The sequence below is a fragment of the Aulonocara sp. 'chitande type north' Nkhata Bay genome, linkage group LG12, assembly GCF_057382095.1.
Source record: "Aulonocara sp. 'chitande type north' Nkhata Bay isolate Kocher_YH1m ecotype deep benthic linkage group LG12, A_spYH_male_GT1.1, whole genome shotgun sequence".
Lineage (NCBI taxonomy): Eukaryota > Metazoa > Chordata > Actinopteri > Cichliformes > Cichlidae > Aulonocara > Aulonocara sp. 'chitande type north' Nkhata Bay.
The window spans coordinates 6,996,469-7,010,432 of record NC_141355.1 but is presented as its reverse complement, the minus strand read 5'-3'; the positions used below and the strand labels follow the sequence as shown (position 1 = coordinate 7,010,432).

General features: G+C 41.6%; 1 protein-coding gene across 1 annotated transcript in view; it reads left to right on the top strand.

The window, feature by feature from the left end:
* hk2 (hexokinase 2) overlaps positions 1–13,964 on the top strand; it is a 42,499-nt gene that overhangs the window by 21,541 nt on the left and 6,994 nt on the right. Inside the window, exons 9-15 of the mRNA XM_086313374.1 lie at positions 3,014–3,247; positions 5,861–6,165; positions 6,276–6,424; positions 6,623–6,742; positions 10,680–10,775; positions 11,985–12,084; positions 12,233–12,416. Coding sequence (XP_086169500.1) covers positions 3,014–3,247; positions 5,861–6,165; positions 6,276–6,424; positions 6,623–6,742; positions 10,680–10,775; positions 11,985–12,084; positions 12,233–12,416 — 1,188 coding nt within the window. The remainder of the gene's footprint in view (positions 1–3,013; positions 3,248–5,860; positions 6,166–6,275; positions 6,425–6,622; positions 6,743–10,679; positions 10,776–11,984; positions 12,085–12,232; positions 12,417–13,964) is intronic.

Sequence of the window (13,964 nt, the reverse complement as noted above, 5' to 3'; positions counted from 1 at the left end):
CTGGATGATTGAGAATGCATCAAGACGCTAAGAAAGTGTTGCATAAATGAGTGCTCCCACACTGCAATGAACTGAAGCAACATTTTAAAGAAGAGCCAAAATGACACAATGACAAGAGAGAGTGATAAAGTCACACACAACACAATTAATTCAAGTTAGGGCCAAAATGACAATCACGAGTATTTAGTGAACAATAATATTATAATTCACACTCCTTTCACATCTGTTCACATATTTGTATCAAAGTAGTCCTTCTTATTCACCAAAACTTTCAACAAAATGAAATCAACAGGGCATTACTTTATATACATTTTAATGCATGATCACTCATATTCATTTAATTGTAGGAAGCCAAACTTGAGATTATAATTTGTTTAACTGTGGAACCCTGCTTCAAGTTATTGTGGCTGAAAGTTGTTTCAGACATCACTAAATAATGGGGTGAACTGCATAAAGTCTTGTGTAAACGTCCTCACATGGCTCTATTTGCATATAATTGCCATCGCTCCTGTTTTGCTAGATTTTTTATTTTTATGTTTATTTTTTGGGTGGATTGAGTCAAAATATTAGTTATTTATAGCTAAAGAGGTGAACAAGTGATGTTTAACACCAAATACATGTTTAGTGGGTCTTTCAAAGATTCTTGAACAGAAATCTTCCCCAACAGCAAAGTAGAAGTACAGCATGCAGGGAAGAGAAACCCAGACCATCTCACAGAACACACAGTCCATTTCCTGAAAGTTTATTATTCCTTTATTGCTTTCTGGTAAATAATCTATTAATAGGTCTTCATTAATAAGTTAAATTCTGAGTTTGAATGTTCAAAAGCAGTGGGCAGAGATTATATGCTAGTAATTAAAAATGTGCTGTGAAGGTTGAGGATAGAGAAGGAAGAGGCGTACAACCCAAAGAACACCTTCCCCACACTGAAACACGATGGTGGGAGTGTTATGCTTGTGATTGTTTCGTTTGTCTGGAACTGAGAATCTCATCAAGGTGGAAGGAATCATGAAGAAGGATATCTGCAGATTTTGGAAAAAACAAACCTGTAGCAGCGAGCACCAAAGCTGAGATCCTCCCTTTGTCTCCAAACACCACAACCCAAAACACACATCTCTCCTGTTGGAGAACTACCTCCAGACAAACAAAGTGACTCTTCCTGACTGGCCTACATAAAGCCCTGAGCTGAATCAAAATTGAAAATCTGTGGGATGAACTAAAGACTAAGATCCATGCCAGAAAAACATAAAATGTGGAGGAGCTTAAAAGATTTGCAAAGGAAATATGTAGTTGTATATGCAACTAGCTATTAGAATAGAATAGAATAGAATTCAACTTTATTGTCATTGCACATGCACAGGTACAGGGCAACGAAATGCAGTTTGCATCCATCCAGAAGTGCTTTAGTGATATAGATATATTACAATATATATTAGCAATAATATAGATATGTGAGTATATTACAGAAATGGGTCTATTATGGTATGTTATAATGTACACGGTATGAAGTATGTTGTGAATATTCTATAACTATAAGTATGTACAGGCTGTAGTGAGTACAAGGTATGTACAGGATATGAACAGGATATAAATATGAAAAACTATACAGAATATGAAATAAATAACTTTACAGAATCTGGGATATACAGCTATACAGAAATGGGAACTATGCAAGTTGTAAACAGTTGTAGGATTAAAGATTATCGAATGTACAGAATGATTATTTACACAGAGCTATACAGTAGTGCAGTTAAGATAAGTGAGGGTGTAGATAGTTTCTACAGAGGCTATATAAAGTGCTAGTGGTTGTGAGTGGTGGTTCAGTCCATGTTATTATTGTGTTTGAGGGTACAGTTGTCCATTGTGGGTGTGTGTATGTTCAGTCCATGAGTTTAACGTGGGTCAGATGTCAGGAGGCAGAGTTCAGGAGTCTGACAGCTGTGGGGAAGAAGCTGTTCCGGTACCTGGTGGTCTTAGTCCGGAGGCTCCTGTGGCGCCTCCCAGAGGGCAGGAGGGTGAAGAGTCCATGTGATGGGTGACTGGGGTCTTTGATGATTTTCCCAGCCCTTTTCAGACACCGCTTCCTGTAGATGTCTTTTATGGCAGGAAGTGGTGCTCCGGCGATGCGCCGGGCAGTTTTCACGACCCTCTGCAACGCCTTCCGGTCCGAGGCAGAGCAGTTCCCGTACCAGACTGTTATACAGTTGGTCAGGATGCTCTCGATGGTGCAGCGATAGAAGTTCACCAGGATGTCTGAGGACAGGTGGTTCTTCCTCAGAGTCCTCAAGAAGAAGAGGCGCTGGTGAGCCTTCTTGACCAGCTTGGAGCAGTTGGTCGTCCAGGTGAGATCCTCGGAGATGTGGACTCCCAGGAACTTGAAGCTGCTCACACGCTCCACAGCCGTCCCCTTAATGTGGATGGGTGGATGTGGGTCAGCATTCCTCCTGTAGTTCACGATGAGCTCCTTGGTCTTCTCGGTGTTAAGCAGCAGGTTGTTTCTGTCGCACCACTCAGCCAGACGATCCACCTCCTCCCTGTAGGCGGCCTCATCGTTGTCACTGATGAGGCCAATCACCGTGGTGTCATCTGCAAACTTAATGATGGTGTTGGAACCATCAGCAGGTCTGCAGTCGTGGGTGAAGAGGGAGTAGAGGAAAGGGCTCATCACACAGCCTTGTGGTACACCGGTGTTCATTGTGATGGTAGATGAGCAGCGGTTATCCAGCCGGACATGTTGGGGGCGGTTGGTCAGCATGGAGGCTAATAATTTTGAAGCTGTTAGTTTTTGTTTTTTTGTGAAATCATTATGTTTCCATATGCAAAGTAAAATAATGTGAGCATCTATAATAATCTAGGCTGTTTGGAACAGCTGTGTTAAAAATGTCTTGCCCTTTTAAAAAACACTTGGCACGTACTTAAAATAAAACGACGTTTTTATGGGGGAGGGTAAGAATTCGGTCCTCAAGCTCTTCTTCTATTCTTCACATTAATTTCTTCACTTTCCTTCCTGCAGAGATGAGGAAGGTATTGCTAGTGCTGAGAAGATACTTCGTGGCCTGGGGCTGGACCCGTCGGTTGAGGACTGCATAGCAACTCGGAGGGTGTGTCAGATTGTATCCACACGGGCCGCACACCTGTGCGCTTCCTCTCTAGCATCAGTGCTGCGACAGATCCGGGATAACAAAGCTGCTGAGAAGTTGCGTGTCACTATTGGAGTGGATGGCTCTGTTTACAAGAATCATCCAGAGTAAGTGAATCACTTCTGTTATGTTGGTCTCGCCAACACATTCATGACTTTGATCTGTGTCACTGGCACCTTTTACTGTAGCTGTGGAGTGACTGTGGCTGTGTTTGTCACTTCAAATCACATTTTTACTATTCATTCTGTGTGCCTGCATGTCCCTGAGACAAAGAATATAAGAGCATAAAGGCAAGTCTCAGGGAGGTGATCTCAGTGAACAGCCACATACAGTGGGGCAAAAAAGTATTTAGTCAGCCACCGATTGTGCAAGTTCCCCCACTTAAAATGATGACAGAGGTCAGTAATTTGCACCAGAGGTACACTTCAACTGTGAGAGACAGAATGTGAAAAAAAATCCATGAATTCACATGGTAGGATTTGTAAAGAATTTCTTCGTAAATTAGGGTGGAAAATAAGTATTTGGTCACCTCAAACAAGGAAAATCTCTGGCTCTCACAGACCTGTAACGTCTTCTGTAAGAAGCTTTTCTGTCCCCCACTCGTTACCTGTTTGAACTCATCATCTGTATAAAAGACACCTGTCCACAGCCTCAAACAGTCAGACTCCAAACTCCGCCATGGCCAAGACCAAAGAGCTTTCGAAGGACACCAGGAAAAGTATTGTAGACCTGCACCAGACTGGGAAGAGTGAATCTACAATAGGCAAGCAGCTTGGTGTGAAAAAATCAACTGTGGGAGCAATCATCAGAAAATGGAAGACATACAAGACCACTGATAATCTCCCTCGATCTGGGGCTCCACGCAAGATCTCATCCCGTGGGGTCAAAATGATCATGAGAACGGTGAGCAAAGATCCCAGAACCACACGGGGGGACCTGGTGAATGACCTGCAGAGAGCTGGGACCAAAGTAACAAAGGTCACCATCAGTAACACACTACAACGGCAGGGAATCAAATCCCGCAGTGCCAGACGTGTTCCGCTGCTGAAGCCAGTGCATGTCCAGGCCCGTCTGAAGTTTGCCAGAGAGCACATGGATGATACAGCAGAGGATTGGGAGAATGTCATGTGGTCAGATGAAACCAAAGTAGAACTTTTTGGTATAAACTCAACTCGTCGTGTTTGGAGGAAGAAGAATACTGAGTTGCATCCCAAGAACACCATACCTACTGTGAAGCATGGGGGTGGAAACATCATGCTATGGGGCTGTTTTTCTGCCAAGGGGACAGGACGACTGATCCGTGTTAAGGACAGAATGAATGGGGCCATGTATCGTGAGATTTTGAGCCAAAACCTCCTTCCATCAGTGAGAACTTTGAAGATGAAACGAGGCTGGGTCTTCCAACATGACAATGATCCAAAACACACCGCCCGGGCAACAAAGGAGTGGCTCCGTAAGAAGCATTTGAAAGTCCTGCAGTGGCCTAGCCAGTCTCCAGACCTCAACCCCATAGAAAATCTGTGGCGGGAGTTGAAAGTCCGTGTTGCTCGGCGACAGCCCCAAAAAATCACTGCTCTCGAGAAGATCTGCATGGAGGAATGGGCCAAAATACCAGCTACTGTGTGTGCAAACCTGGTAAAGACCTATAGTAAACGTTTGACCTCTGTTATTGCCAACAAAGGTTATGTTACAAAGTATTGAGTTGTATTTTTGTTATTGACCAAATACTTATTTTCCACCCTGATTTACCAATAAATTCTTTACAAATCCTACCATGTGGATTCATGGATTTTTTTTTCACATTCTGTCTCTCACAGTTGAAGTGTACCTCTGGTGCAAATTACTGACCTCTGTCATCATTTTAAGTGGGGGAACTTGAAAAATCGGTGGCTGACTAAATACTTTTGCCCCACTGTATTTGCTCTGTGTGATTATATAAATAAGTCAGACAAACAGTTTAAAGACTGAATGCTGGAAGGATGTATACATGATAAAGGAGCATCATCAAGTTCACTTATAGCAGAGAAAAATCCATCTATAAGAAATTGTGCTCTTAAACTGAGTCCTTATCTTTCTGCCCCCCTTTTTTCTTAAAGGAAAATTGCTGCAAGCTGAATTGCCTGCCACTTACCTTTTCCAGGTTTCCTAGCTGGCTTGATTATGCGCTGCTTTTAGTGTAACTGAAAATGATAATCTATAAAATATACAGCTTGTCATTGTGTGTGTGTGTGTGTGTGTGTGTGTGTGTGTGTGTGGGGGGGGGGGGGTTAACTGACAAGGAGGGTGTGTTCAAGACGTTAATGGGCACAGCTGATTGTATTTGTGCGACACAGGGTCAAAAGATGTTCATTTTAAATTTAAAAGGTTTGCTGATCAAATATATCTAGTGGAAATGTCACCAGGTTCATCAGTTAAAGTGCACAGTGTGTATGAAAAAAATGATTCTGTGTGTGTGTGTGTGTTCCTTGGCAAAAATCATAAGCATGATATACTCAGGTATAAGAAGTGGCTACACAATGTTAATCTCTGAAGAAGGAAATGCCCATAGATGATGTTCCTGATTATTGTCTGGTGTAGAGCAGCTTCAATGTAAAAAAAAAAAAAAAAAAAAAGATCAAAACACAACAGAGCAAGTTGTTTGGGTATCATGTGTACAAGCGAAAAAGGAACAACAGAAGACAGAAACCATGGGGACTTAACCAAATGTGTGTCTTTTCTAGGTTTTCCAGGAGGCTCAACAAAATGGTTCGTCGACTTGTACCCGACTGCGATGTGCGTTTTTTGCAGTCACAGGATGGTAGTGGGAAGGGTGCAGCTATGGTGACTGCGGTGGCCTTCCGACTTGCCAACCAAAATGCTGACCGGCAGCACATCCTCGACACGCTGCGCTTGAGTCGCGAACAGCTGCTGGAGGTAAAGAGGCGATTCAGCGAGGAGATGACCCGAGGTCTGTCAAAGCAAACCCACAAGCAGGCCAGCATCAAGATGCTTCCCACTTATGTCCGATCCACTCCCGACGGATCAGGTAGGTTTAACCCCACCTCCCCCAAGCTCTGGCTTGCTTTTGACACAAGGTTTCTTTTTTCTTTTTTTTTTTTTAAATATAATGAGTTAATGTCTTTTATACCTGGACAGAACATGGCGATTTCTTGGCTTTGGACCTTGGAGGCTCCAGCTTTCGAGTGCTTCTGGTGCGAGTGAGAAGTGGAACAAAACGCAGTGTGGATATGCAACAGAAGATCTACAGTATCCCACAGGAAATCATGCAAGGCACAGGGGAAGAGGTAGTGCTTCAACTGAAACTGACTAACAGGAAGCTACTTGTGATTAAGAGCTAAATTAAGGCCAAATGTTGGTTAAAAACTTGCCATGTCAAAGCACAGTACTGTGGATGTTTGCAAAAGTGATGCTTTGTACTTATTTGTACTTATACCTTATAATATTCCTTTTAATTTTGTTTTTTTGTTTGGTTTTTTTTCTAGCTGTTCAACCATATTGTGGACTGCATAGCTGACTTTTTGGAATACATGGGCATGAAAGGAGCATCTTTACCTTTGGGTTTTACGTTCTCCTTCCCCTGCGATCAAACCAAACTTGATGAGGTAATTTTCTGTGTTTGTGTAAAATGACCTATAAACTATATGAGTTCAGACTGGTTACATCTTTCTCTTGGTGCCTTTCACCAAAAACGTTTATACTTTTTACCCCAGCAAAGACCCACCCTTGGTCTACGTCAGTTTCAGTTTAGACTGAAGTAAACTTCATGATTCAGTAGTTTGTAACTTGATGTAATCATTTTCTGAATCACTTGTATCAATTTCCACATCATCATTGTTTTGCCCACCCCTCTTTACAGCATTGCTTCAGTTCATTGAGCTTTGCAGGTAGTTGCTTCATTTGTAGTTCTCGTGAGGTCCCACTGCAGCATCTGGGCTTTGACTGGGCCATTGCAACACCTTAATTATTTTCTTTTACAGCCATTCAGTTGTAGATTTGCTGGCTGTCTTAAAACCAGCGTTTTGTTGCATGAACCAGTTTTTGTCAAGTTTTAGCTGTCAGACAAATGGCCTTACATTTAATTCTGTTTTTTTTTTCTAATTACTCTGTCATAAAACTTTGATAATTTAGGCTTGATGAGACTGAGATGTAGTCCTTTTTGTAGATAGGACGCCCAAATGCCCCAGATCAGCAAAGTGCCCAAACATCTGCTTTTATAGAGGTGCTCACACTTGCTGATGGATCAGTTCATCAAGTGCATTTGATTAACAGCACCTGGTTGCTACTTGCACTGTACTCTGGTTTAGCTTAGTTGGTTTTGTTTTTGTTAAATAAATAATGATGCGGTGCAGGATGTCATGTTTTGTGGTTGCTCGGAGGTTGTATTTATCTAATTGCCAGACCTGCTACGGATCAGGTTATTTCATTTATATCTTCTTATACTTAAAACTTTCTTCTTCACGCTGTATGTGAGCACAGGAGTGTGTCAGGTAGAGAAACTGGTCTAAACTATACTCTGTTTTCTAAACTTGCTGGGAGACTCTGGTGGGGAGTACACAAGCTACAGTGGCTTGCAAAAGTATTCGGCCCCCTTGAACTTTCCCACATTTTGTCACATTACAGCCACAAACATGAATCGATTTTATTGGAATTCCACGTGAAAGACCGACACAAAGTGGTGCACACGTGAGAAGTGGAACAAAAATCATACATGATTCCAAACATTTTTTACAAATAAATAACTGCAAAGTGGGGTGTGCGTAATTATTGAGCCCCCTTTGGTCTGAGTGCAGCCAGTTGCCCATAGATGTTGCCTGATGAGCGCTAATGACTAAATAGAGTGCACCTATGTGTAATCTAATGTCAGTACAAATACAGCTGCTCTGTGACGGCCTCAGAGGTTGTCTAAGAGAATATTGGGAGCAACAACACCATGAAGTCCAAAGAACACACCAGACAGGTCAGGGATAAAGTTATTGAGAAATTTAAAGCAGGCTTAGGCTACAAAAAGATTTCCCAAGCCTTGAACATCCCACGGAGCACTGTTCAAGCGATCATTCAGAAATGGAAGGAGTATGGCACAACTGTAAACCTACCAAGACAAGGCCGTCCGCCTAAACTCACAGGCCGAACAAGGAGAGCGCTGATCAGAAATGCAGCCAAGAGGCCCATGGTGACTCTGGATGAGCTGCACAGATCTACAGCTCAGGTGGGGGAATCTGTCCATAGGACAACTATTAGTCGTGCACTGCACAAAGTTGGCCTTTATGGAAGAGTGGCAAGAAGAAAGCCATTGTTAACAAAAAACCACAAGTCCTGTTTGCAGTTTGCCACAAGCCATGTGGGGGACACAGCAAACATGTGGAAGAAGGTGCTCTGGTCAGATGAGACCAAAATGGAACTTTTTGGCAAAACGCTATGTGTGGCGGGAAAACTAAGACTGCACATCACTCTGAACACACCATCCCCACTGTCAAATATGGTGTGGCAGCATCATGCTCTGGGGGTGCTTCTCTTCAGCGGGGACAGGGAAGCTGGTCAGAGTTGATGGGAAGATGGATGGAGCCAAATACAGGGCAATCTTGGAAGAAAACCTCTTGGAGTCTGCAAAAGACTTGAGACTGGGGCGGAGCTTCAACTTCCAGCAGGACAACGACCCTAAACATAAAGCCAGGGCAACAATGGAACGGTTTAAAACAAAACATATCCATGTGTTAGAATGGCCCAGTCAAAGTCCAGATCTAAATCCAATTGAGAATCTGTGGCAAGATCTGAAAACTGCTGTTCACAAACGCTGTCCATCTAATCTGACTGAGCTGGAGCTGTTTTGCAAAGAAGAATGGGCAAGGATTTCAGTCTGTAGATGTGCAAAGCTGGTAGAGACAAACCCTAAAAGACTGGCAGCTGGAACTGCAGCAAAAGGTGGTTCTACAAAGACTCAGGGGGCTGAATAATTACACACACCCCACTTTTCAGTAATTTATTTGTAAAAATGTTTGGAATCATGTATGATTTTCGTTCCACTTCTCACGTGTACACCACTTTGTGTTGGTCTTTCACGTGGAATTCCAATAAAATTGATTCATGTTTGTGGCTGTAATGTGACAAAATGTGGGAAAGTTCAAGGGGGCCGAATACTTTTGCAAGCCGCTGTACCTTGGATATAGCAATCATAGCCTTTTGCATTGTCAGAAAAAAAAAAAAAAAAACCAACAAATAATAACAATCAAATGTTCCCAGCAGCTTGAAGTTTGAACAATCAGTGAACTATAGGGAGTGTTGTTTGGATGATGATGAAAATAAGAAGCCCTGCAGAATAAATTTGAACTCTGAATCATCGCCCCAAACAAAATACCTGGAATAGGGTGTCATGCAGACAGAGTTGCATAAAGAAAGATATTTTGGTGATCTGTGAATGTGATTGTATAAGTGGGCTCGGTTGTTGAACTTGAAAACAAGGAGCGACAATTGATGACAACAACCTGCCACATGTGTTAAGCCAGTGGTTCCCAAACTTTTTTTGCCAGGCCCCCCTTTTTTTTTTTACAAGAAAAATGTTCGCGCCCCATGCCTCCTTCTCGCACGTGCACGCACACGCGCAAACACATCCTCCAACCACACACACCCATATTTTGCTCCATTGCTGTTTATTTCACACCTCAAACATATAGTGAACAATTAAGCAAATACAAGTAATCTGCAATAAATTACAGGTTGTAAGAAAATAAACTACTAACTCTTTAACGCTACGTCCACACCTACACGGGTATTTTTGAAAACGCAGCTGTTTCGTCCACACGTAAACGGCGTTTCGAATCACTGAAAACTGTGATTTTTTTTAAAACTCCTTTTTTGCGTTTACGTGTGGACGAGGAATACAGAGTTGGTCAGGCAACGTCAAAGGTATGTGCCTTTTTTCACGTCACGCTGTGCGCCACGTTATTGTTTACAGGAGATGAATTGCAGAATGGCAGATTAACAGTATTTTGTCTCTATCTTCAGGTTTTACACACTTACACACATGCAGTTACTGTCCCTCTATTTAGAAAGGCAGAGGCGTCACGGTGTGATTATTTTAGTTGTTTTTTTCCTGTGTAATAATATTCAACATTGTTATCAATACATTTTTCAAAAATGCCTCTCTGTGCAAAATAGGTTCAAAAACATAAACAACTGTGGGATACTGTTTGTCCGTGATTTAGACAGGGGACACAAAGTGTGGCAGGATCAGCCTGATATTATTTGTATCCCGCTGTAACTTTACTGTATAAAGAGCTAACATTTCCAAATGGAGACAATGGAGGTTTGTCTTCCTTGACTGCTTCTTGTTTTTGTTTGTGTTTTGTTTTTCTAATTGAGACCTGAGTTGTTGTTTTTTTTTTTCTTTCTGTGTGTGCTTAAATTTTCAGCTCTAATGACACCCTGACTACAAAAAAATGTTTATTTTCTTTGCATGCAAAGAGTAACGTGAAGTCAAATGTTTGTGTGCACAAACGTGGCTAAATACAAAGGATTCTGATCGTGACTCTGTAATTTGTCTAGGGCATACTCCTGAAGTGGACGAAGGGGTTCAAAGCCAGCGGCTGTGAGGGGAAAGATGTTGTCGGGTTGCTTAAAGAAGCTGTCCGCAGCAGAGGGGTCAGTACATCAATCACAGTCTTAAATACAATTTTAAAGTCACTTCACTTTTTTTCATCTGCCAAAGCACAGCATAAGTTGCCTCAAGGTGTTTTATATGTAAAGCAAAGACCCAACAATATTACAGAATTGTGGCCTTGAATATTAACCCTTGATTCATGTAATAAAAAGAGCCAAAGTGGCTAGACTGTACCATGATGTTATACAGTCACATGTAAGACCCAGGAGAGCAGCACTCTAAGAGATCCACCTACACTTGTCAGTGAATGTCTGAATTTTCTCTCCAATGCTTTTAGTTACGACTTTCATTTCTGATTGAATAACAAGTACATCAGTTTAATTGCATGAGATTTAACAAATAGATTAAAATGGTCTTGTGTGATTCTTTGAATTTGTGTTTGAGTTATTTTCTGAAATGGCTGAGTGTATATGTACACACACAGAGAGATATATACATGTGTCTATATGTAGATATTTATATATATTTACGTGTGTGTGTGTGTGTGTGTGTGTGTGTGTGTGTGTGTGTTTGTGGCTGAAATGTAAGATAAAGTAATGTAAGTAGTGCTTGTTATAAAAGCACAGAATCTTATTATATAATCTGACAATTTACCAAACTATGATTTATATCTTCTGTTTTCCGGTGCTCACAGCGTTAGATGATGCACTAAAGCAATATGAGGATTCTCAGACCCGCAACCATTAGAACTGCAGTTGAGTGAAGAGTGTAGATAAGCGAATAATGTCTTTCTAGTGCTATGGATAATATTAATATTTATGCTTATGCTCAGGCGGCACGGTGGCACGGTGGTTAGCACTGTTGCCGCACAGCAAGAAGGTCCTGGGTTCAATTCCACCATCAGGTCTTTCTGTGTTTGCATGTTCTCCCCGTGTTTGCGTGGGTTCTCTCCGGGTACTCCGGCTTCCTCCCACCGTCCAAAGACATGCAGCTTGTGGGGATAGGTTAATTGGATAATCCAAATTGCCACTAGGTGTGAATGTGAGTGCGAATGGTTGTCTGTCCCTGTGTGTTGGCCCTGCGACAGACTGGCGACCTGTCCAGGGTGTACCCTGCCTCTCGCCCTATGACAGCTGGGATAGGCTCCAGCGCCCCCCGCGACCCTGAAAAGGATAAGCGGAAGCGAATGGATGAATGGATGCTCAGTTCCAGTTCATAGATATGAATACGTTTGTTTACTTTGCTTCCAGGAATTTGATTTGAACTTTGTGGCAGTAGTTAATGACACAGTGGGAACCATGATGACTTGCGGATACGAGGACCCCAAATGTGAGGTGGGACTCATCGTCGGTAAGTTTGGCCACCTCCCTCCTTCTTTGAAGTCTTGCAAAGTTTATTTATTGTTTGCAAACATTGTCTGGTATATTTCTATTTATTCATCATCTTTGTAGTCAAGCTGTTCTATGAAAGTCCTCGTATTTTGTCTGATTAATTTCAGGCACAGGGACCAATGCCTGCTACATGGAGGAAATGCATAACATCGAACTGGTGGAGGGCGACAATGGCCGCATGTGTGTCAATGTCGAGTGGGGAGCATTTGGTGAAAATGGGGAACTAGAGGAGTTTTGCACAGAGTTCGATCGCCTCGTCGATGCCTGCTCTAACTACCCTGGGAAACAGAGGTACTGGATCGGTAATAAATGAAAAATCCACAGCGTGGATTCTCAGAGCCAAGATTCACAACAAACAGCATCACATGTAGTTACCATTATGAACACATAAGGGAAAAACAAGACAAGGACTGACTGAGAGAAAGACACACTGGCTCAAGAAACACAGAAGAGTCAGGGAGTCTATCATGAAATAATAATGCTGCCAATTAAAAGACACATGGAGAGTGCACTACACTGCAAGTCACCACTGTGACAGTTGTTTGAATAGATAACTCATAGTGTCACACATCAAGAGCTCTCTGTGGCAGTAAAGCAATTCCAGCCGTCAGTTCTGACATTTCCCACAATGACAAAGTTTCAGTGTCGAAAACTGGAATCACAGATTTATTTATTTATTTTTTTATAAATTACTGACATTAGTCTTTTAGAAATATCAGGCTCCAGAAGTGCTCCGTATAAACTAGACCTTTAAGATATTTATGGTCACAAGTCAGATAATCTTACCATTGTCAAATACTCAATCCAAATTCTGTAAACAAAAACTATGAAGGAATAATCGGAAACATTTGTTACAAAAGGAGGAACAAGTTTGTCTTACTCAGCATTTTTAGACTACAGACAAACATGTTGAGAATAAATTTAACCCTGTTGTGCTTTAAACTCAATTTGCACTATTTTATTTCTTAAAATTTCACGTTTCTTTCCCTCTGTAATGTGACACTGCAACACTCTGTCCTGATACCCAGACATGAGTTTCTCTGCATCGACGTCAGTATTTTTTTTTTTCTTTAATGCCTAAGATAAGGTTTATGGTTAGGTGTTATGGTTGATGTTGGTTTGTGATGATTATCTTGCTGAACAATTTATGAATCTTTAATTCTCACAAAGCTTAATTTCTGTATAGTCCAAATGTTTACCAACAAACTGGCAGTGGCTTTTTGTCTAGTGAGCCAGAGTGATGCTAACTTTCAAGTTGGCCTACAAAAAAACATTGCCGCTGCAGCATTCTGCACTTCATAACAAACAGGCCATTATTCACCAAATTCTTAAACTTCACATCAGGCCCTTTTGAAAGTACACATCATTTAAAATCCAACAAGTCAAAAGCAAGAGTTAATCTGAATAACAAATGTATATTCTTTAAACAACTCTGTTGGTGACTATTATTATATTTGTAGGCTTAGACCTCAGCGCCCTGTACTATGACCTTCAGTGCACCCAAATTACCTTCCTGTTATCTGGATTCACTTATCCTAGCATCAGTGATCAGGATAAGTGATTGCATAAAGCAGGTTATCAACTCGCTAAGTTAACCCAGGGGGCTACCCTGTGTGTTCACATTAAAGTGGTGGTGCTGGCAGCATCTTACCAATCCAAAAGGGGCATTTCACCAATCTTATAACTCTTGTTTTCCCCCACAGAATGATCCCTATGAGTGTCACCTATTCCAATGATAAAATGTAAAATATTTCTATGTGATCAAATATATCTAAGAACATTAAAAGAACTGAAAAATGCAGTTCGATGCTGTAGAAAGACTACTGAAGAATGTAGCCT